The following is a 24,530-nucleotide window of genomic DNA, read 5'->3' on the forward strand; positions in this document are numbered from 1 at the left end:
TTCCCCACATCAAATGACAGGATTTTTTTCTTATTCCATCTGGTCTATAATTGCTTTGTCTAATGGCCACAAAAGGGTAGCAGCCAGTTTTGTTGTAAAGCCTACCTTGTGTCAGTATTATAATATTAATACGCAGTATCAGTACTTTGCTATCCTAAATTTCTCTGATAAGGTATTATCTGCATCAATATAACATTCAAAGGCGGGACGTGAGATTTGAAAACTGATGTAATCAGGACTTTGAGCCAGAAGATGTTGGCATAGTCGGTGTTAAAATAACGTCTGCTCGGATGCACGGGGCGTGCATCTTTTTCGTCGGGTGTAGATCGATAGATAGATTATTCATCGCCGCAGGGAAATTCACACAAACACAAAAGTGTACAACGTACAAAAGGCCACGGCCCGGGTGGGCGACAACTTTCAAGATTTGTTTTTTTTTTTTATTTAAAATCAAACGTTTGCTTTATTCCGATTTCGAAATCTTTGTTTGCTTTCGAAATTTCGGTTCGTTTTGCAATTTGCATACTCTGCAGCCAATCAGAAGCCTGCATCGAATAACTTCCGGACTTTCCTCAGCGTTATATTTACTGATATTTACATATCATTTTCCAAATTAGACGCACAGAACGCAAGAAAAATGGATAAGTGGTTAGGAATCAAACCAAAACCTCAGCCCCAGAAGAATTCAAAAGAAGCTAATAAAATTGATGACGCTACAAAACGTAAACGTACTTTAAAAGCATCGTGGAAAGAAGAATTCACGTGGCTTGTAGGAGATGACGCAACGCAAACATTGCATGAATGAAGATGTGTAAATACAGGTACATAGTGATGGCAGATGGAAAACGTGCAATGAATGTTATAAGTAGATTCATAATAAACTTAATTTTAAAGTGTCGTTCTGTCATATATTCTGATTATCAATCCCTAATACTTTGCAACAATGTTTTTTATACGATTAGTCGTCTTATTGTGTTTCAAGTTGGGAAAAATGGGGCGGGCAACTTTATGGCTGGGCAGGCAACTTTTCACAGTTGTCTGCCCTGTTGTCTCATAAGTTTTAGACACTGGCATAGTAACATGATTTTTGTGCATCTCGTAGACATTGATGAATCAACTTTTGTTTGTTCCGCACCGAACAGGATTTTGGTTTAAACAATTTTATTGACACTATAATAATAATAATAATAATAATTTCCTTTGTATTGTCATTCTTTGTAACAATGTACATAGAACGAAATGTCGATACACCTGACCCGTTGTAGCGAGTCGGTGCAGCCGCAGCCAGCAAATAAACAATGTGAGGTTTGAACAATTTTTCTCGACAATCTTAACGGCAATTAAGCATATTCACAATTTCGTTATATCTGACAATATGACGTTTTAACAATTTTTTTCCGACATTTTTAACAGCAATTAAACACACAATTTCATTATATCATATCCCAACAATATGAGTTTTTATCGACACTTTTAACAGCAATTAAATACATTCACAATTTCATTATATCATATTCTAACAATATGAGGTTTGAACATTTTTATTGACACTTTTAACAGCAGTTAACCAATGTGTAAAGGGCAATACTATTGTGCAAGGGCAATACTATTGTGCAAGGGCGTAGCTCTGTCTTCTCAAGTGGGATTCCATCCCACCCTCCCAAGCAGCATCCTCCAGTCCTTTGCAGGCGCAATGGAAAATAAAGCATTAGGGCTCTTTGAACTCAGTTGGGCATTGCTAGCAAATATTTTGAGAAAATAGTTACCTCATTAAGAATACGGCCCTTTGAGACTTCTTGCGATTAAGGGCTCAAACGACACACCTTAGCTTTAAAAACACATAAAATGCTTTTAACTCTACTTTGGCAATCTTGACGTTAAAAGGGGATAGATTTCATGGTGCACTATTATTTTCCAGTGCGCATGCGCACACCTTATGGCTCCTTCGTGCCCCTCTCACTTTCACAGTGAAATATCAACCCGCGAATCACTTTAGAATGGCTTCAATGTTCCTGAATGAAAACGGCAACAAGGGACGAGTGGCCCAGCAGTTCGTGCTTCGCCTACTTTGGTGTCGTTTCGGCGGCGAACGGTGACTTATGGTGAGTGTCAAGTTTTGTCTCCTTGGCTGATGATGTTAAGGCGCCACTTCTGTATCACGCTTAAGATGCGTGGACATTTTTGAGCTAATTCATGTTGTCTGTCGTGACGACGTTTCAAAATAAGAAAAGGGGAAATGTCTACTATTTAGTATAATTAAAGCTCGTTGTTAGTAGGTTTCTCGGAGGCATTTGCTGTCACGTTAACTACTAATTAGAATAATTATTGTTGTTTTTCGACGTCCCACCTGTCAACTGATGTCGCGTTCATTTTGTTACGTTAACTTTGTTATGTTGTCAGTTCCAAACTTAATAATTATAAAAGTGAAAGAAGCTTGAGTGTTAATTATTTGCGTGTCGTCTTTGCCTTATCGTGTTAGTTTCGTCCCGTTCATTTTGTGAATTGTTACACTGCTTAAATCAGAAGTAGACGTAAAGTCTGATGATGGGTTCGAATTAATCTATTTATTTGTGAGGTTTTCGGTATGACATTTGTCACGTGACGTCGGCAATACACTGTACTGTAAATAGGCACAGTATACTGCTTAAATTAGAAGTGGATTAGAAAAGTCTAGCGATAAACTCAAATTATTCTTTTGAGTGCTGATAATGGAAACAGAATGTGACAAGGATGCGAGTCATGCTTTAGTGCAGGGGTGTCAAACTCATTTTAACTCGGGGGCCACACGATACAACAAACATTCTGTAGGGGGGGCGGATTAGTAGATTAAAGAGAAAGAAAAAGAGAGATAAAGAAATGAGAGAAAGTGGAAGGGAAAAGGAGAGAGGGCAGGACAAAGAAAGAGGGAGGGAGAGAGCGTGAGAAAGAAAAGAGATAAAAAGAGAAATAGAAAGACAGAAGGAGATAAAAATGAAAAGAAACCACAAAGGGTAGGAAGAAAGAAAGAAAGAGAAAAGGAAAAAAGAAAGTTAGAGCAAAATAAGTTAAAAAGACACAGAGAGAGAGAGAGATAAATTCAAGTAGTGTCTTGTGAGGGGTACCTGCTTTGGCAACATCAAGTGGACATATTTCAAACTGCAGCTCGTATGTCTCTTGCACTTCTCTGAGTGTTGTCTTGCGGGCCGGATTCAATACCTTAGCAGGCCTGATTTGACCCGCGGGCCGCCTGTTTGACACCTGTGTTTTAGTGTACCGGTAATAATTTTTTACAATACGCGTGAAATACAGTGAAATAAAGATAACAATCACCTTTTTTAAATGGAAAAAGTACCTTGTTGGGTTACTTTTTAAAATTTTGAATGCTTTTTTACAACAATTATTGTGTAGTTTAGTCACGGCTGTGTAAATATTGAAAATGGGGGAAAGAAATATATTTAAAAGAAAAATCGTCAACCTTTGGCACAGTAAACAACTTACAATACATTCCTGAATCAATTCGAATTTGATATTTACTTTAATATATATTTTTTAAAATCAATGTGTGCTATTCTTTGTCAAGGAGACTCTACAAACTGAGATATATAGTGAACCTTCGCTATAATGCGGTACTACTATATTTAATATTATTTAATTTTGTATACTGATAGCACTATTGTCTATTAAGTAATGAATTAATGCCATTAAAGTGACTTTTTCTTCTCTCCAGCTATTGCAATTACAGATACCGTACTTTCAATAGAAACGGCAACAATTGGATTTAATTTTCATGTTTCACATCTTTCCTCAGTTATATTTCTGTGTTACTAAATCTTATAATTCATAATTTGTCTTTTAACAGTTGTTGACCTTTAGACATGGAGCTCTTGAATCCCAGAATAAACGCATTTTTGGAGTCATTGTTGGGTCCTAGAGGTAAACCAACAAACGTTCTCTGCCATTTACCATTTAAAATGCCTTTTCTAAATTTTAATCTTATCGTTTGATTTCAGACCCGAGGGTGCGCGGTTGGCTGCTTGTTGACAACTACTCGACCATCCTGGCCTTCAGTGTGGCGTACCTATTGGTGGTGTGGACGGGGCCCGAGTACATGAAGAGCAGGCAGGCATTCTCTTGCAAAGGTGTCCTGGTGGTCTACAACTTTTGCATGACTCTGATGTCGCTCTGGATGTTCCTCAAGGTACAGCGCAAGCCATAAAGCAAGGGATCATGTTACGCAGTTGGGGAAAACTGCATCGAGTATAGATGGATTACTATTAAAATCCATGCTCAAATCAATCAGGCTATCTGATGGCAGAGGGCGTGGCTTGTTGTCAGGCAACTGACTCCCGGAAGTCTCAATGTTTCCAACCCAACCAATCAACGCTTAAAAAAAAGAGTTAGTCTAACAGGCAGAGCTAACTAAGCTCCCAACAGCATCTTTCGAATTGTCTTTGGAACATAAATATTACACTGGATGTGAAACTGCCTGTATAATTTCAATCAATTTATGAAAAAAAAAAAAAACGGTTCAAAGTAAACAGTAAATAAGCACAAGCTTTTTATCGCTAATGCTTGCTGATGTTTAGAGAGCTTAGTCAAATTGGCTGATGTCTGTTACTCACCTGACCGGGCCCAATCTCTTAAAGACACGAAGTCATTCCAAAATAAGTGCACCTGAAAATTGTAATCGTTTTTAAATTACAGAATAATTATCTAGATTTTATCATCATTCGTACAAAAAACCCCTAAAGGGAATTGTGACTCTTTAGCACATTTATGGCCATTTTTATTTCTTGCTGTACTAAAAGAGAAATCTGACATTTTAGGACAAATTCCTACTTTTCTGATTTGGTTTCATTTGAATAGTGAATTTCTAAATCGAAATGTGCAAGATTTAACACTAGCCATTAATGCAAAGACACTCCAAACTTTTTCAAGCTGAAAGCTAGGATTTGTTACTAATTAGCGCAAAGGGCACCCAACTTTATATGCATTTTTTTTAATAACTGATCATGTTATTACTGTGTTGTTACCATGGTATTACCAGGTTAAATATTGTAAGTAGGGTTAAATAGACTCCGTCAACAACTGAAAAACTGTTAAAACTGTTATTTAGCAGAAAATAACAAAGTTTCAAAATTGAGCTGTTTTGAGAACAGGTCAGCGGTCACCTCAGCTTTTTCGTCAGGGTTAAATTTAAGGAATACATTTTTTTTATTTTGAAATTTGCATCATTTAATGTAAGGGATTAATGCAAGACACTAGCATTAGCCGCTATCGGTTATGTCACAATAATAACATTGTCATTGAATCTAGCATGAGCTGCAAAATTATTTAGCTTTAACTACTCAAGTGATGCCAGCAACCAAAGCAAAGCAATACTATATGCTAAGGTGGCTAGTTAGCAGCGCCATCGAGAATATATGCTAATTCCAGGCCATGGATTGCTAGTTTAGAACAGACAATGTAACGATTTTGTCACAATAAGATTCCACCCATTTCTGTAATTGTGTTTTTGTGCAAGCCTTTGTTTATTGAGTGGAGTCTATTATTTTTCTCTTAGTTTTTTGCTTATATTTGACTATTTTAATCGTTGTTCTAAGCTTGCATCTGCTGTGTGGAACAGCAACTACAACATTTTTTGTCAAGACACGCAAAGCGAACCAGAAGTGGATGATGAGGTGAGAGATTGCTCCTTTCTTTCTTCATTCAGTAAATTTGGGGATTAAAAATTATTTAACATTAAAAAACAGAACTTGAAACTTAAATTAAATGTATTTATATTTTATTGTTAAAAACGCAAGTATTCGAAACAAAACTGATTGCGGGGAAAACTTATTTTCCGGGTAAAATATAATTTGTGTAATTATTTTGAGCACTTTTATTTTAATTTTGCACGTATTTATATTTTTGTTTCAAATTCATACTATTAATGTAATAATTTTGTATATTTAGAAATTCACTTTTGGATCTTGTTCTCAAAATATAAAAATATTCAGAAAGAATATATGCAGTAGATATATGAATATTGAAAAAAAATGTAATCATAAAATATGTATCGTCGCTGTTAAGAACTTTGTTTACTTTTCATGATCTAAATCATAATTGAAAAAGTTAGAGCTATTTAAGAAATAATCTCAATATTGTATGTTTCATTACTTTCAAATAAAAAAGAAAAAAAATCTCCCAAGTTACTTTTTTGGAGGAATAATAGTGTTTTTTTTCTCACTGAGAAAACATTTGAGATAATTGTTTTTCATACAACGGCGACAATATTTCAAAGTGATTAATTGAAAAATAATTACCAACCTTACTTCCAATTAACTTCAACCAGAAAAATGTTTTTACTACGATAGTTTTATTTTAAATAAAGCTTAAGATCGGGTGGAAATATTTGATGGCCCAGAGAGGGATGGGCGCCACGCCAGGCTTTACTTGCCCAAGTCACACCACAGGAAATGGTGCCCCCTACGACCCGTGTGGTTAAGGAATGCTATCTGTAACATGACTCAGCTCAATCAAAAGCTTTTGAAGAAAACTGGATAAAAGGTCAATGAGCTTATAGTTAATACAATTATTATTTATTACCTGCAAAATTAGAATTAGCATTTTCTTCATTATATACGGTTGTAACGGTCAAGTAAAATATTTTCTTTGCTTCAAAGAGTTTTATCATCTTGTGAACCATTCAACTATTTACCCGAGGAGAGTAGCTGCCGCATTGTCGTGTTTGTTTTTCTCAGGTCTGTTAAATGTTCCTTGTTTTACAATGGTGTCCCCTTGATACGTTAAACTCTCCTCCCTCAACAACTGACTGAATAGTTTATAATAAAATGGAGGAGCTGCTACGGTTCTGGTGAGATGTAGGCTTTGGCTGTGACACATCTGCTCATGAGCAAAAATTAGCGTCTTTTGTAGGTGTAAATGGTCTGCATTTATATAGCGCTTTTCAAGTCACTAAAGACCTCCCAAAGCGCTTTACAATGTGCTTCACACTTAACCATTCACACACACTCTCACACACCGATAGCAGCATCAGCTATGCGAGGCAGCTACCTGCATATTGTTGTTGCTATCTTCAAAAGACGTATCTCCATTTCTTTGTATGAATAGAATGTTTATAATGAAGAGTGCTGTACAAAGGGCCAAAATGAAGATGCGTCTTTTTGAAAAAGTGGCGACATAAGCAAACATAAATCCAAAACCTGCCAAATATTTGTCATCGGACTTAACTCCAGGCTTCGTCATGCTTTTCGCGTCTTTCTCTCTTAAGTCAGCGCAACAGATCCAGAGCTGTTTTTTGCAACTTTGACTCCACAGGTCATAAACGCAATCTGGTGGTTTTACTTCTCCAAGCTGATCGAGTTCATGGACACGTTCTTTTTCATCCTGCGGAAAAAACAGCGGCAGATCACCTTTCTCCACGTCTACCACCACGTCAGTATGATTAACATCTGGTGGTTTGTCATCAACTGGTACCCGTGCGGCCACTGTGAGTGATGGGAACCCAAATTGGAAAGTTATCACTAGGCCTGGGCAATAAAACGATCACGATAATTATCGTAATATAACTTTTGCCAAGATAAATAATACAACCTTCAATAAAACTTTCACAGAGGGAAAGCAAAACTGAACTACAACGCAATTAAAACGAGCTGTAAAGAGACGAAGAATAACACACAGCATACCCACTCAAAGCATGCAGAAAGAGTCTTAGATATGAGAGGCCCCCATATCCAGTTGTTTGGAGGTATCTTGGCGACTTACTAGTTAATTTTTTTTTCTGAAAACTGCGGCGACGTGCACTTGTAAACCTTGCCAACAACATGTGCCAACCAAGAAGGAGAACACAACAAAATGATTCCACCATTTGAAACGGTATATAAAGATACACAATAATAGCCCGCTCAAATACGCTGAAGGAAAAACAAGTCTCAATCAGTCTCAAACTAGTACCTGTGGACGTTTAACAAAAGCACCGGGCCAGTGAGCAATAAACTTATCTATCAAGGCGCTATCCGCATATACCATCAACCAGCTTCCCCCGTCTGAGAAGGTATTTACTTGTTTAATGTTATTCGTGTTTTTTGCTGTGTCATTGTGTGTCATCTTGTGTCCGTGTTCTAACATCAAAATTGGTTAAGGCAGCATCAGATTACATCAACTTTTGCTCAGGGGCGAAAATGAGACTTAAAATGTAAAAAGAAAAAAAGACGTTATCGATAGACAGAAATATTTTATTGTGATAAAACATTTTGTCATGGCCTAATTCTCACAATAATGAAACTGAACGAAAACCATTTCTTTTCATCCAAAGGCTTCTTCGGACCTTACCTCAACACTTTGGTGCACGTTTTCATGTACTCGTACTACGGCCTGTCAGCCATCCCTGCTATGCGACCGTACCTCTGGTGGAAGAAGTACATCACACAGTTCCAGATGGTAATCGAAACTAAAATGCGGTTTCTCGGTAGTGACCCCTCTGCCATTGTTTTTTTCTTGTGTAGATGTTTCTTTTTAGAACTGCTAAAAAACCACACATAGAAAAGAAAATCACCTTTGAGCATCCACTAAGATATTTTAGGCTTCAGATCGATATTGTGTCTGATCACCTTCTAAATTCTTTTTTGCCTCCGCCCAATACAGATCCAATTCCTCTTAACATCGCTGCAGACACTGAGTCCCATTATCTGGCCGTGCGGTTTGCCCATCAAGTGGCTCTACTTCCAATTTTTTTACCTACTGAGCATCACCATCCTCTTCCTCAACTTCTACATTCAGGTTGCTTTGGGTTATTTTTGAATCCCCTCTCCCCTCCTAGATTTTTCATTTATCAAAAACCTCGAGGCTGCAAAAATTGAAAACTATTTTTGAGAGGAACGAGTGAAATAAGACTTCTTGCTTGCTTGGCTTCAAATTTTGCTCATTTTAAGTACCGTATTTTCATGACCAGAGGGCACACCATGTTAAAAGGTGCAGTCTCTATAGATGGTTCTACTTCTGTAGTAAACACATACACAGGGCGCACCGCGCGATAGGGCGCAGTTGCCCTCTGCTGCGGCGGCCTTACGAAAACTCAAACAAGCATACAAGTGTGCGTTTTTAAAAGTATAGCGGGAGCAAAACAGAGTTTGGTTGTGGTTTATTTAAGTACAGTGGAACCTCGGTTTTCGAACCCCTCTCAGTTTGAACAAATCGGAGTCCGACCAAAAATTTTCGAGAAATTCTTGCTTCGCTGTTCGGTCAAAAATCGGAGTTCGAACGCCGGTAATGCGTGAGTGCGTACGCTAGGGTGCGATGCTGAGCGGCGTATGGGTGTAGATGGCTCTTTTCGTGACCAACTGTTATCGCGCGCGGACGTGCCTCGTTTTGCTTTCGCTTTTAATATAGGTGTACGAAGTGTTTTAGCCCCTAATTATGCCTCCGAAGAAAGTCAGTGCAAGCAGCAAAGTTGCTACAGGTGAAAAAAGAAAGGTAGTGCGTACAACTATTGCATTTGAGAAAGAAATAATAGCAAAATATGAAGGTGTACGAGTGTCTGATCTTGCTAGGGAATACCCCACTGTCCACCTGCGCCTTCTGCTGAATACCACAAAGGTAAGAAATCCTATTCATAATTATTTTCTTTCTTTTTAAATTTTTTTTACACATTCATGTTAGCGTAATATTTCGTACGGAAGATTACGATAACGACAACGTACGATTAGCCTGGGTTAACTTTGTTTACGTTGAACATTCGAGGTAAACATTCAGGGTGTTGTAACGGAGCCCAACTTTCAGGGTGTTGGAACAGAGCCCCCTTTCCAATGAACCACTCACCACTTGTTGTGGAGACCCGGGCGCTAAATGACTTGTAAACGACCGGAATTTTTCATGTTTACACGTTCATTTTAGCGTAATCTTTTGTACGGAAGATTACGATAACGCGGACGTACGATTAGCCTGGGTTAGCTTGATGTTTCCGTTAAACATTCAAGGTAAACATTCAGGGTGTTGGAACGGATTAAAACGATTTACGGTGCATTATTTTTAATGGGAAAAATTATTTCGTGATCGAACAAATCGGTTTTTGAAGAGGGTTCTGGAACGGATTATGGTCGAGAACCGAGGTTCCACTGTATTGATTACAAAGCAAAACGCACAAAGAAAAACTTGTCAATTTGTTTTTCAGCTTGAAGAACCATCAATACAAGAATTTTTAATTCTTTCACAGCTTCTCTGTTTCCAAGTTTTTCTGCGTAGCATAAAAATAAACACACCATGGCAGGCAGGTACTAGACCTGTGCCTTGCACCACCTGTGTCCTTGTCACACATCCCATTTTGGTCCGGTGGATCTTAAAACTCATTCTCGTTATTCCTTTCCGTTTTGTCGCCTGGTTATCAACTCTGTTGGAGTTCTCATCCTTCCCCCCTCCTGGGGGTATAACTGATTCGGGCTTTCCGTATAGATTTTGCAGTTTGGGTTGCTAGCCCTCACTTCCCCGGTTTTGATCATCATGTCATCCAGCCTCTTCCCGAAAGTCACTGGTTTAGCTGGATTAAATAGTTCTTATATAGACTTTTGGTGCAATTTAAGACACCTCAGTGTTGACACAATCATTTTTCTTCATGTTTAAAATATTTCTTCTACATATTAGCAGCTGTACATGGCAGAAAGTCAAGTAAAAAACGGATTAAAAAATATTGTTAAATTATGAAGGATGCCATTTTAGAGTACAGTAATCCTTGTTCTGGCGTCAGGAAATATTTCAAATACCTTGTATTATTATTTTTAAATAATTTACTATACAATATATACTTTTTTCATTACTCAGAGCTATATTGTGAAAATTCCAGTAGAATTTCAACAAACATATTAGTAAAATAAGAATAATGATTGTTCAAAGAATAGTTTTGCTGTTTGCAGAAAGTTTTGCCTCACTTAAAAAATATTTTTTTTTTTCCCCTGCTACTTCCTTAGTCATCTCTAACTGCAAAAAGTCATTAAAAAATAAAATAATGACGTTATAAAAATAATACTTAAAATGAGCAAAATGGCCTATAAACGATGCAAACCCAGAAATACAGTAAATTAAATTCTGGCAGGGTTATTTCTTTTTGGACCTGGATTTAACACATCCTCCATAATCTCTTAATTTGTGTTTGCAATTTTGCAGCTCCAGACTTGCTTTTGAACACTCTTCTCTCCTACCTTGTAACCATCATCTTGTTCTTCATCAGACATACAAGAAAAGATCGAGAGAACTGCAGAACGGCCCTTGCGTGGCAACCAAAGGACACTCAACAACGAATACAGCGCTCAAAAACAAGATGCAATGAAGTCGGTGACTCCAACCTCGATCCTTTCTAGGTTTTCGGTCAGTGCAAAAAAAAACAAACAGAAAACAAAATCTAGTTTGAAAACTATAGGTATAATATCAAAAGTATTGTAACCTGTCCCTAAATCATCTTCAGCTGTCCTCTACAAAGGACAGAGAGCATTTAGAGATTGCGCGATCGGACGGTACAGCTGTCCTTCACTTTACAAAAAAGCTTGCGCTCCAATTACACATCAAGGACGCTGCCGGTTTCAAATTTACAGCTCGCTCTCCTGGATTAGTCTAGCAACAATAGCAAAATGTCTACCTCTCTAGCAGGACAATGTAGCACATTCAACATAAGGTCAGAAATCTGTTTTGCAATGTTAAAAAAATGATGAGACAACCCCCACCAGAAGGGCCAGATCAGAGCCAGGACCCACGACACCTCACACTTCAGTTTACAAAAAAACAGAGAGGAAACAAGAGGTCTGGCTTAAGAGTTCATTTTAAACCAGGCAAGAGGTCCAGCCAAGCTAGCAGAACAGGACCAAATCCTGGCCAGCATGCAACAAAAAAGGTCTGACCCAGTCCCAGTTCACCAAGCTGCCAGAGAACCTTGCTGGCCAGCGGCCGAGCCTGATCGAGACAGCGACAACCCGGTGGGACACAGCCAGCGAACTCAAAGTAGCCATTCTGTGATCCTCGTCCCGACCGGGTCTCCAGCTTTGAGGGTCCCCCACCGCTCGACCAATGGAGACATCCAGACTGGGTTTGGTGCAACGTTAAGGGGAAATTTGATCAAATTACAATAACGCAATACTTAAGCCATCGTTGTATTTTATTGAAACTGCTAGTCAAGATTCCAACTTTGATGTTTTATTTTCTTATTGTTTTGTTTTGTGTTCTATTCGAGTTTCTTTAATAGAGTGTTCGTAACAGAGAACTCCATAAATCCAAGTATGTGTGTCTTGAAAAAAGTATATTGAACTTTTGAAAACGGTAAAAAAAATGTCTCATTTCACCTAACTGACTTCAGCACATATTTAAGCACTAAACAAACTAAGGACTAAATCTCAATATATAATGCAAACAATTTCACTGGCACATTTGTAAGTGTCACTGCTCCATTGAAATCTGTCACTTCTCAAAGTGAAGCAAGGCACACCAGTGTCAATTGAACATGCGAGGCCAAAAGATTTTTATCCGCTGAAAAGCAGATCATAAGGAACTGGAAAGCCATAAACATGCGTGGGTTGATTCACTTTAGCAAAATGAATGATATCCAAATGTTCTCCATGTTATACAAGCTACAGCCTAATCATGAATTGTTCTCCATTGTGCATTGTTTTGATTTTTCAACTGTTCTTTCGAATGGGTCACACTGTGGCACTTGTATCCAGATGATGTCCTCATCATTTTCCTCGTCATCAGGCTTCCAAGTACTTTGGTCGATAGACTTGCCCGGATATGCAGCCAGACGACTGGCAGTGCTGATATAGCCGTTGTTTGAAATGGTACTTTGTCTCCATCTTGCGGTGGGATGTTTTTACGATTGTATTTTTTTTTACATTTTTCTTTAAGGGGAAAACTAGTTTCTGTGATATCACCGTAGTGGGTTATAGAAAACCGTACTCATTACGGCAAAACCATAAGAGTGTCTTGGCTCAAAAAAGGTTAACAAACACTGCATTTAAATGCTTTTCTCACCTTAAAAACACCTACGATATCTTCCGGATGATGGAATCTGCCACACTAAACTGGAAATTTGGAGGCCTTCCTCACTGAGATAAAAGAGCGCATGTCACTCAACTTCTTGCGCCTTAACTCTAAAAATACCGAAATGTTAGTTATCGGTCCATCTAAATGCCGTGACTTGTTCTCAAACACTGCTCTGAACATTGACATATGTAATATCAGCGTGACTCAGGTCAAAAATTTAGGTTTCATATATGATTATATGTGTCATATTGTCACAGTCCAGTTACACGTTAAGAATTTTTAAAGATTTAAAAAGTGTGTAAAAATGACGCCAATGGTGGCCCCAAACCTCGTTATCTAGTTTTTATGTGAAGCTTTACTGCCACATACTCTTGCATTCAAGAGGACAGTTTTAACATATAACTGGACTGTGACAATATGACACATATAATCATATATGACACCTAAATTTTTGACTAGAGTCACGCTGAAGGTTAATATTATTTCTTCCATCTTCGCAACATTGCTAAAATTCGTCCTACGCTGTCTCAGTCAGATGCGGGGATTACAATTCACGCGTTTGTTACTTCCCTTCTCGATGACTGTAATGCACCACTCTCCGGTCCCCCGAAGTCCAAAATCAAGAGCCTTCAACTGGTACAAAATGCTGCAGCGAGTCTTTTACTAATACAAGAAAGTTTGACCACATTACCCCGATTTAAGCTTTACCTAAATTGGCTCCCTGTTAGCTTAAGATGTGATTTTAAGGTTCTGTTGGTATTATACAAAATCATGGTCTGTGCAGCCCTTTGAGACTTCCTGTGATTAAGGGCTATACAAATAAACATGACATGACTTACGATAAACTTTTTTTCAAATTCTAGCGACAACCACAAATCTTGACTCAAGAGTAGTAGTTATTCTCCGGCTGCTTTATTTTGTGGGGCAATATTTAAAACTGAGTTATTCCGAACACTAGTTATAGCAAGGGTTAACTCACTGTATTCCTGCTTGAATCAGGACAAATAAAACAAAAGAAACCGTGATTTAATCACAGTTTATTTGAGGAAGAAAGTGCGCCATGAGACGAAAAACAGTCAGGACATTCATAGCCGGGAATATATGCTCTCCCGCTTTTAGTTGAACTCAGCCGCTTACCGACGACGTTTCTGAAAACCAGCGTTTACTTCAGTTCCACGTGTCGGCAAAACGCGTTAATATAATTAGACGATCATGCAGGTTTCTTAAAGCGGCTGCTCTGAGAAGGCCGTGTAGCTTTTGACGCGTCCGAAGACGAAAGGCGTATACATCTTGTTCAGGTCGAAGGTGCTGATAACGGTTTCTCCAGTCTGCCTTTAAAAAAGAAACACGCCACCATTTTAATTTGATCATTTTTTCTCGTGAGAAATGAATGCTTGATTACCAAAACCACTGTGCTTTTTCCTGTACTAGTCCTTACTTGTAAGTGATATGGCAGGAATGATGAAGCCACGACAGCTTATTGAAATTCTGGCGCCCTCCAGAGGACAAAAGAAGTCCCACGTGGAAAGCGTGCTCGGCCTCGGGGGCGGGGTTCCGCCTGCAGAACCGGTTCTTTTGCATTTCTGATGATTTCTGGCGACAAATACACACACGTTCAATTTGTATTCACCTTTAACGCAGTGTTGGGCAGACGACAGCCTGCGGGCCACATGGGGCCCGTTAGGCTTTTTAATCCGGTCCGCAAATCAGATTCAGATCTACTTTATTGTCATTCTAGTACACGTGTATACAGAACGAAATGTCGATGCATCTGACCCCCACAGTTTCCTTGAATGTACAGATATAAATAAAGTTGTATTGTATTTTGGCTGCGTATAGTATTTTACCATAGTGCCGATAGTGCAAGAAGAGTAGCTAACCAGATGTGCAAAATGGGCAGTCAGGTTAACAAGTCAGGTACACAGTAACATTAACACTGTAACAATAACGCTGTAATTACAATAGTGCAGAGAGCAATGTGCAAGGAGTGGCAAGCTATAAAAAACTGCCAGTAGTGCAAAAAGTCAGATTAGCAGCCGTTTAGATTTAAGTTAACTATATGTTAGATTGACCATTTAACAGTCTAATGGCCAGGGGGACTAGACTATTGCGGAGCCTAAATCGTCTAAATATGATCACAATATATATATAATAGTAACTTTAGAAATATTACGACAGGAATACTACACAAATGCAATTACGGTAATATTACTTAAGAAACGCTATTATAATACTAGTATGTAAATACTTAAAAAAAAAAACTACAGAAATACTAAAAAAATACTAATATTACTAATATTAATCTTACTACAAATATATATATATATATGATGGAAATACTACAAAATTACTACTGCAGAAGTACTACAACAAGAAAAGTACAATAATACTACAAAAATGCAATAGAAATACGACAAAAAACTGTCTGCTGCAGAAATACTACAAAAATACAACTATGACTAAGATCAAAAAAGAAATCTAAATTTTAAATATAGAGCTTAGAACAAGGACCTGATATATTATTTTGCTTTAATAGTAAGCGTTTCTAAACCAATCTGATGGAATATATATATATATATATATATATATATATATATTTAAAAAGCAAATATGAAGAAAAATAACTTCTAGATGTCTGTATTTATTCGTAGGTCTCCAGGATCGGCCCCGTGGCCACATTTTTTTAACCAAATGCAGCCTCCGACTTTGAATCATTTGCCCACCGCTGCCTTAACATAACGTCAGTTTTCATTTCTTAAGTCTCAACTCACCTCCTCCTTTCTCTTGCGGACGACGGCGTAAACTTTGGTTTGGTTATCAGTCTCCTGGACCAGACGGAAGTGGCCGAATTTGACAGCGTCCATTCTGAAATAAAGGATTTAAAAATACTCACTAAGACTGGATGACATTGTTTCTGTATTTTCTGCACTATAAGGCGCGCCCCCCCAAAATAGTCTTTTTGTCATATATTTTCCGTACATAAGGCACACCGGACTATAAGGCACTACTGTAGGAACGTCAACAAAACAATCAAATAAGTCAATGAAACTTTATTAAGCCCTTAACGTGGCAAAAAATGTCGTTTTAAGAATAAAATGTAAAATTTGCGCAGAAACAATGTTTCCACCTGAAGTTTTTAGCTTTACCTTGAACGGAAAACGGATAAGCATTGAAAAAAAAGTGTCTTACCGGACCGTTTGAGTGCGTAAGCGCGGGACGATAGCGAGAGGCTCGTCGGGTGTGGTTAGCATTAGCACGCTACCATCAGGGAAGAAGCGCAGGTATCTGTAAAACTCCACATGGTGCCAAGGACGGTAAAATCCGTCCAGGGATTCTTCTCCTTGACGAATGTATGATGTCTTGCTGATGTAGATGCCTGCTCGGACACAATAGGAATGAATTTGGGCGTGGTTGATAACTTTAATAGGAGAGCTTAAGATACCATCGAAACGGACGCGGGGCTTTTTCAGGAACATCTCCCTCCAAGACAGGAAGTGGCCCAGCTTGTTGCAATTGCACCCCCACACCCTTTGACAGGCCGAGCGCCAGATTTCAGGATCCCTGGTGTGCACATCAATGGGAAATTTTAAAAATGAGTTAATGGGGCGGTTAGTCTCAAATGGTGGTGCGCAAGCTCCCTCTAGTGGCTCAAGAAAGGTACAGCGCCGTGAAAATGTCTTCGCTCCTTCCTGATTTTTTCGGGTTTTTTTCATATTCATGACTCACAAAAGTTTCAGATCATCAAACCAATATTATCACCAAACGAAGAAATACAAAATACACTTTTCTATCAAGGCACATAAAAAATCAAAACCTATCTGGCCTAAGTGAAAAAGTAATGAGCTGAGAGACTTTTGTTTTAGCTTCAAGCGGTCATCCCTTTCTTTAGTTCAGGTGATTTGCTCATTCTGTGATGTGATGTTTGTTGCAACATGACTGAAAAGAAAAAAATAAACAAAACAACTGCAGCTACTAGTTTTTGACATAGAAGACAATGCTAGCAGGGAAAAAAAACAATGCTAAGAAGATGCTAATTATCAACGAAAAGAAACAACACTAGTTTCCGGAAAAAATGCTAATTTTGGCTTAAAAGATGATGCTAGTTATCAGCAGAGAATAATATGACTTACTTTAATTGTGAAAAAAAGACTAGTTTTTAGCATAGAAGACAGTGTTGATAGAAAAGATGGTTCTTTTTGACAAAGACAAAACGAGTTATTTGGCATAGACGATGGCGCAAAATTTTGGCGTAGAAGAGGATGTCAGTTTTGATCATAGAGGAAAACAACTGTTCTAGATTTTAACACATTAAACTGTGACGCTAGCTTTCATTATAGAAAACGAACACTAGTTTTCATCACAGTAGACAACAGATAATGAAAACGTTACTTTTTAGTTTTTGGCATAGAAGACACGACAACAGACAATGTACAAGAATAAATATAATGTAGGTTGAGAGTTGTCCAAGCAGGTAGAAAATTAACTTACTTGTCAATTCATTGTTTTTATTTAGTATAATTTGTTTGCTTTAATGTATGATTAATCAAGAGATTACTTCAAACGGCAAAAAAAGTATTAAAGCTGGAGTACATCATTTGAGGTAACTTTAAAAAGTTGAAGGTAAAATATTTTCTACATTATGTGTTAACAAGGACCAACTGAGATCAAAGAGCCTTTACAAATTTTTCACCACCACGCCTATCTGCTTTTATCGTACTTTTAACGGGACTCGCAAAACGTTAGGAAGCCGGAAAGGTGGGGGTGAAGAGGGATTTCATGCTTGTTCCTGGGTTTTTTTGTTAGTGTAGCCTGAAAATGGTAAAAGTAAGGAAAGACCCGTTTCAAATACGGTCAAAACATTAACCCAAACCCCGAAAAAGATGAAAAAGAAGAGTTTGAGTTATTGAGGAATGAGCTGACTGAGGCTGCAATCAGGACTTTAAGCCAGGAGCTGGCGGCAGAGAGTAGCGAAGTTTAAAGTTTTCAACATCACCTTTTAAGATTCTCTAATATAGACAAACATCTGAACTTCAGTCCAGAACATTGGTGTGAAATGTTTTGAGTGTGGCAAGTGTTACTAACCTTGCACAAATGTAAAAACCGCGGCAAACCAAAGACAGCTGCTCCAGGGCTCGCATGTCCAGGTGGCCTGACACCACCCAACGAAATATGTACATGAGGATCTCCCGTGGCAAGGCTGCGGTCACATAATAACACCGAGTTGAGAACGTTTGAAAGATCATGCCAAGAAAAGACACGAGAAGAGGCGTTCCTACCTGAGACATGCACCTGAGACTTTTCAAACTCAGGGGAGCAAATCCTGGGAAAGAAAGTCGCCAAAGTGAGCTCCTGCTCAAAGTAGGCGACTAAATCCTCTATCTCACCATCGGCATCGCTCTCCTTGTTACTATGGTGCAACATTAGAGTCTCCGTGAGGGATCACAGATACAATAAATGATTCAATTTCTTCATGAATAGACTTACTGCTTTCCAACTACTTTTTCAGAGTCAGGGTGGTTGTAGTTGATTTTTGATTCGATGTCAGGCACAAGCTGCATAGCCAGACGATAAAACTTGATCGCTGTCAATTGGAACAAAAGAGAACAAATACAAAAAGGCCTACCAGAGTTCTTCCTATAAATAGGAAGACATAACTTAAAAGTCAGACTTACCTTCATAAAAGGCTCCATTCTGTTCTTCATGAACAGCTCTTAGGTACAACTCTGCAGCCTGAGGGGCAGAACAACTTCAAACATGCATGCATTTTGGATATATGCGGTGTTTTGGAACCTACCTCTTCCTCCCGGATAATTTCCTGAGTCCTCCTCTGACCAGGAGATCGCAGCAGCCCCAATCCTTGGCTCGGATTGAGTTCAGACATCCACTTTGCTCGAAAGGCATCGAGCTGTAGCTGTTAAGAAAACGCAAATGGTGGACGTGATGAGCAAATGGTTACTTTTTTACTCAACATTTTAAGTATCGTTTTTTTCACGACTATAAGGCGCACCTAAAAGCCTTTGTTTTTTTTAAAAGCTGACCATGCGCCTTAAAATACCGTGCGCCTTATATATGGATCAATATTGAGTCGCAAGGTCTCTCAACTAAGGCAAGCAGCCGCCGACTAGATTTTACCCCGTAGGAGTAGTATGTTGGGATATATGTGTCAATCATCATTTGATCGGTCACTATTGGCTAAAGTTATTCGGAAGTAAAGGAGGCAGGTCCTTTTTAGCATTTACAGGCCCGCATAGGCTAAAGCGGGGCAAAACAAAGCCTGCAATTGGTCGAAAAAGATGTGAATCACAAGTTAGGTTGCTCTAAAGCCTAGCGAAAACATTTTTTACGACTGTAGTTTGTATTTGTAAACAGAAATTATGGAGCTAAACAGACAGCTAGCAACAAGCAACGTTCATCGATGCAGATGCTTCTCGGCGGATTTTTTTCTTTTATTTGTCAGCATTATTGCGTGTTTTGGAGTATGTCAATATTTATACGGTTGGATTTACTTAACTCTTGGATGTAAGAGGACCATGGTTGCGTATTATTATTGAACGTGATGGCTGCAAGACGACTTTGTTGAGCTTTCCCGGCCTAATATTTTCCCAGTATCTTGTTTCAGACTGATCGTGATGTTTCTGTGATGAGTCTATTTTTCAAATTCAATTCAATTCAATCCAGTGTTTATTGTCATATGCGCAGTAAAGAACAGAGTTTCCCTGCACAATTAAATTCTTACTTTCCTGTCCATACAGTTGCCGGTGAAAAAGAAAATGGAAACTAAGAAACGGATGGCATTTCTTGAATCCCAAAGTTTAACCTTCCAAGTAAGTGGAATGACGCATTTGAGTGATTGGTGACATCGTACAGACACCGTGTCCGTACATGTCTGAGACACGTATTTGCTTCTTTGCGAGCCGTCGGAATGTTAATAAGTTTGACTGAATTGTCTGACTGTTTTGTTGATGTTCCCACTGTAGCGCTTTATAGCCCTGTGCGCCTTATGTATGGAAAATATTGGACAAAAAAACTATTTTTTGGGGGGTGCGCCTCATAATCGTGAAAATACAGTACCTTAAATTCCAGAATGTGGAGCGCATCTAACTAAAAACCGCATACTCAAATTTAGAATGAAACTCAAAATTGTGTTTGTAAAAGTAGCACCTTAAAGCCATAAAAATTAAATAATTCACATCAATTTGCCTCTGCATACCTGCCATCTTTTTTAGCTGCGTCATCTTTAGAGTCAGACGTTTTCTGGTCATGTGACCATTCAAGATGGCAATTACAAAGTTGAGCACATATTTACTACTGCGCCAAAAGACAAAGTGAATGAGGGCTGTGTCAGGTAAAATGTGAGTCCTAATTTCTTAGACGACAGTGCCACGCACCCTCGAAAAATAGTGCCAGATTGCAACACAGAAGTGTCTCTGTGTTCTTGTCATTGGTGGTCGTATTCACTTGTCAATGTTGCTCGAGGAACAAAGGAAACTTCAGCGATCTGACATTGACGCCTATGATACGGAAAGAAAAGTGTAGCATTTTGCATAGATCACTTACACTGCTGTTCAATTAGGAAGTATAAATTTTGTATTTGAGTCATGGGTAAAAAAAGTTCAAATATTGTAGATATAGAATAAAGTAATCTAAAACCCCACATTTTGCTCCTGTTATGTCTTATATGAATAAAATTGGCATAAACATTGATTAATTTCTCTTGAAGGGTATCATAAATGTTTTGAGGGCATGTGTCGTGGAAAAGAACAACTCGTCTTTTTCCTTTGTGCCGTGCACGGTTAAGACATTTGTGACTGATTAACAATAACGGAACTTGTAATAAATCATGCAATTGCACAAGACCTCTTTGAACTACTCAATTATTTTATTGGTCTACTGTTGCTGAGCAAAATGTTTTTTCCTGACACGACAACAAAAACACCATTTATTTAGAGTTGCAGAGTTTAAAATCCAGCAAAAAGGTGGCGCTTGAAGTCTCAAATTAACGGTAAGTATGTGTGCTCAGCAAGGCAACTTTACCTTGAGATTTGGGTCACCAGAACCTTCATCATAATCCTCCGGCGTCCCATCGACGTCCACATTTTGTTCAGCCTGTGAACAGTAAATAAACATTAGCCAAGACTTTATCATTGACCACTAAAGCTGATAACAGAGCAAAACTGGACATATTTTGACTGTCTAGTTTGAACCAATGATTACAGACAAAGCCAGCTAACATTTTATTTGTCCGTAAATATCTACGTTTTGATTCATGTCAGGAATGGTTTTCTACTTGTTACGTCATTTATATGAAGGAACTGTTAAAAGCTGTCATTTAACATGAGATTTCTGATATGCGTGTTATCAAGATTCCAGTTATACACTTGTCCCCAAAGATCTTCAAATGTTTCCGTTTAGTTGTTCTTTGCTAACACAACAAGACCTTTCGCCTGCTTTTTGTAGCCTTGCTGGAATCTTCTATAAATATTCTGCCAGTCTGGTTGGCTATCAAGCGAGTTGCTGCTCAAGCTTTACGTTATTAATACTTCAAGAGTTATATCTATGCATCCTTGGGTGACCTGAAAAGCGCTGTCACAATCTGGGCTACAGTTTTAAGTATGATCATTCAGTTTAGATTATATCTTGCACTGAGACTATGATAGCTCAAGTAATTTATAACAAGAATAGTCTTTTTTTAATTGTTTACATCATAGTGTACATTGGTCACAACGAGATTAGACGTGGCATTCTAGGATCAACATGCAATGAGATAAGGGAAAAAATAAACAAAACAACAGTATAATATTAGAATCAATGTTCTCTCTTACCTGCACGCATGCGCATTTGGGCGTAAGGTGGAGTTTGCTTTTTTTGAAAAAATATTATAACTGTATGTTCTTTTTTATTACTGTGACATTAAAATATAGAGAGGCAAGTGTGGTTTACTCAGATTATCTACTCCACGGTTAGACAATGTAGCGAAGTGAGCTTTCTTACTTTGTAACTACGTCAATGTAGTTTCCGTCTGTTTAAGAGAAGCGGCTTACCACTTAATATGTAACATTATGCACACAATGACTTACAAAATGGAAAACAAAGACAACAAATGGGAAAATAGAAAAAAATGGGGAAAAAGAGGAAAAAAAATAAAAGTCATTTGTAAAAAGCTGGGGGGGAAAAAAAGAGAAAATTAAGTGACAAATATGAGACAAATTGAATATAAAAAACAAAATAAAAAGGGAACAATCTAGGAAATAAAAAAACAAAAATCCAGGCAAGATGAAAATAAATTAAATGCTAGGAAACAAGAAACAAAAGAAAAATTATGATCACTCTTGTGTTACATTCAAACAATTTGCAAATTATTTAAAAGTCAGGCAAACTGGTTTGCTAACATTGTACTTCCACTAAAAAAGTGTGATGAAAATCCACAAATTGTTTGTGTTATGTAACAAAAGATATTTTAATAGAGAATAGAAATTTCATGTATTCATTTCTTAAGGATTTCATAATTGTTGTATAAGCCAGTGTTTTTCAACCTTTTTTGAGCCTAGGCACACTTTTTATCATGAAAAGATTGAGGCACATCGTATGTTAAATGTATATAAAAAAACTTCTTGGCACCAGTTTTATGTTGTTGTTTTTGTTCTTGTTTTTTTAAAGATTTAATTTGTATGTTGCCTAAACTGACAGACTTTTCTTATCATTTGTTGAGGAGGTAATACAGGTTTTTAGTATTGGTTAATAATTTTGTTGTGGGATTTTAAAATATTGTTACCTGTTTTTGAGTTTTACTGTACTGTTATCCGTTTTTCTTCAAGATATACAAAAAATTAATAACTCATATGGGCAAAAATTATTAACCTGTACAGCAAACATGTTTTACTACGTTTTAACTTTCCAAATCTTTAGTACAATAAGAAAATGGTAAAAATCTGCAATCTTTAACAGCCTCATCTAAAACAAATAATAGATTTTCCATGTAATCAATAATCCTCAACAACATAGTTAGCAGAAAATTAGCATGTAAAAAGAAAAGGAAAATCAAGTCTGCTGCCACCTACTGGTATGGATGAATTATCTAAAGGAAAAAAAGCAAATATACTGAAAACTAGCATTTTTGTTTGCAAACATAAAGTTGAGAAACATTTTTGAGGCACATTAGACTAGTTCTCACGGCACACTACTTGAAAACCACTGGTATAAACAAGTGACGTGTACAACCTTCCCAATATTACACTAGCCAAATTATTAAAACTTGAAGCCAGCAGAATATTACCAGATTTGATGTCAGGTTTTGGACATGTTTACTCGTGGTTTGGTTGCCATACTTGTAATTCTATAACTTTCTGCGAATGCTCAGTCCCGTGGAAGCTTACAGGGAACATTGCTCACGTTACGGCTAAAGTTAGCCAAGTGCTAGCAAGCTGACGTCAATTTTAGCATTGCTAAGAGCTAGCTGGCGCGGTGACATACCATGACAACTCGGCCGAGAAAGTCGCCTTTAGAGCCCGCGCGCGTCTTCACAAACGTTTGGTGTGGCGCCTACAGGTCACGGTCGGAGAAACGAACCACGCAACGAACATATTTCCGAGCTCGTAAAAACGCAGCCATTACGCTGGAAGCTACGGGACCAGCTTGCCTTGGAGAGTGTCAAGTTATCCGGAAGTCGTTCACCTGCTTGCCTTATTTGGCATGCCACTGTTGACATGTGAACGATCTTACGAAATGAGAACCATTACGGTATTTTAAAATAAAACATACTGCCATAACATTTTAATAACATAAACAGTTACTGTAACACAACCAGGTAAAAAGATAAATACAAAGAAGATTATTACAAAGAATAATTCTTACAGTTACACACATTCACACATTGTCAATACACGTTTACACATAAAATCATAACTGTGTTTTTTATCAATGTAATTTTTATTATGACAATCTTAAATGCATTTTGTTTTAACTGAGTAAACACTGCAAGAGAAGCGATGACATAAGCAGAGAGGAAAATGCTACTCAAGTTATCATATTAACTGATTTCCGCAATTGCTTTATCGTTGTTTTCTTCTACTTTAGTGTGGTCTTAACCTTATATTCATGTAAATTACTACATATGTCTGCTACTTATTTTATGTCTAAAAACTTGGTCTTCAAATAATGATTGTTGGAAAATAAAAATGCTACTTTTGGCACCCACAAGTCTCGTTGTTGTATTTTAATTTAATTGGCATTCTAGCTTACGTTTATGTATAGAACTATATAATTCTGCTTCTGTAACTCATTGTATTAGTAAAATTAGCGTTTTGATGTTTTATCGGCGGATCAAAAGTGTTATATTATTACAGTACTGTACACGCAAGTCTCGTTGTGGGTACTATATATTTTATTCCAATTTAGTTTAGTTTTTATCTTATATTTATTGTAAATAACTATATACCTTTACTTCTGTGGGCGACCATTTATGGAGTAAACATCGTGGCGAATAAAAAATAAGCTTTTTTTGTACCCACGATCTTCATTGTTTTATCTTAACT

At 37.7% G+C, this 24,530-nt stretch overlaps 2 protein-coding genes across 2 annotated transcripts; one reads left to right on the forward strand and one right to left on the reverse strand.

The window, feature by feature from the left end:
• Window positions 1–1,915: 1,915 nt before the first annotated feature.
• elovl5 (ELOVL fatty acid elongase 5) lies at window positions 1,916–11,358 on the forward strand. The gene is made up of 8 exons (XM_088350695.1): window positions 1,916–2,102; window positions 3,839–3,912; window positions 3,990–4,177; window positions 5,583–5,660; window positions 7,300–7,471; window positions 8,297–8,421; window positions 8,626–8,760; window positions 11,201–11,358. Exons 2-8 carry the CDS (start codon window positions 3,855–3,857, stop codon window positions 11,297–11,299), a joined length of 855 nt encoding a protein of 284 aa, XP_088206821.1. The 5' UTR covers window positions 1,916–2,102; window positions 3,839–3,854; the 3' UTR covers window positions 11,300–11,358.
• A 2,660-nt stretch (window positions 11,359–14,018) lies between these two features.
• Window positions 14,019–23,668, reverse strand: fbxo9 (F-box protein 9). Its single transcript, XM_088351778.1, has 12 exons — window positions 23,470–23,668; window positions 21,034–21,105; window positions 18,794–18,910; window positions 18,672–18,729; window positions 18,484–18,580; window positions 18,276–18,406; window positions 18,082–18,196; window positions 16,442–16,560; window positions 16,189–16,375; window positions 15,771–15,864; window positions 14,438–14,592; window positions 14,019–14,331 (listed from the first exon to the last, which is right to left on the reverse strand). Exons 1-12 carry the CDS (start codon window positions 23,470–23,472, stop codon window positions 14,223–14,225), a joined length of 1,257 nt encoding a protein of 418 aa, XP_088207904.1. The 5' UTR covers window positions 23,473–23,668; the 3' UTR covers window positions 14,019–14,222.
• Between the last annotated feature and the right edge of the window lie 862 nt (window positions 23,669–24,530).

Source organism: Urocampus carinirostris, chromosome 13 (assembly GCF_059441175.1).
Source record: "Urocampus carinirostris isolate Australia breed hairy pipefish chromosome 13, RoL_Ucar_1.0, whole genome shotgun sequence".
NCBI lineage: Eukaryota > Metazoa > Chordata > Actinopteri > Syngnathiformes > Syngnathidae > Urocampus > Urocampus carinirostris.

Coding starts and splice junctions, on each gene's coding strand:
- elovl5 (XM_088350695.1), top strand. CDS start 3,855: ATGGAGCTCTTGAATCCCAGAATAAACGCATTTTTGGAGTCATTGTTG. Junction 7,472..8,296: donor CTGGTACCCGTGCGGCCACT/GTGAGTGATGGG, acceptor TTTCATCCAAAG/GCTTCTTCGGACCTTACCTC. Junction 8,761..11,200: donor TCCTCAACTTCTACATTCAG/GTTGCTTTGGGT, acceptor GTTCTTCATCAG/ACATACAAGAAAAGATCGAG.
- fbxo9 (XM_088351778.1), bottom strand. Junction 15,865..16,188: donor TTACGCACTCAAACGGTCCG/GTAAGACACTTT, acceptor CCTTTATTTCAG/AATGGACGCTGTCAAATTCG. Junction 14,593..15,770: donor TCCGCAAGAGAAAGGAGGAG/GTGAGTTGAGAC, acceptor ATTTGTCGCCAG/AAATCATCAGAAATGCAAAA.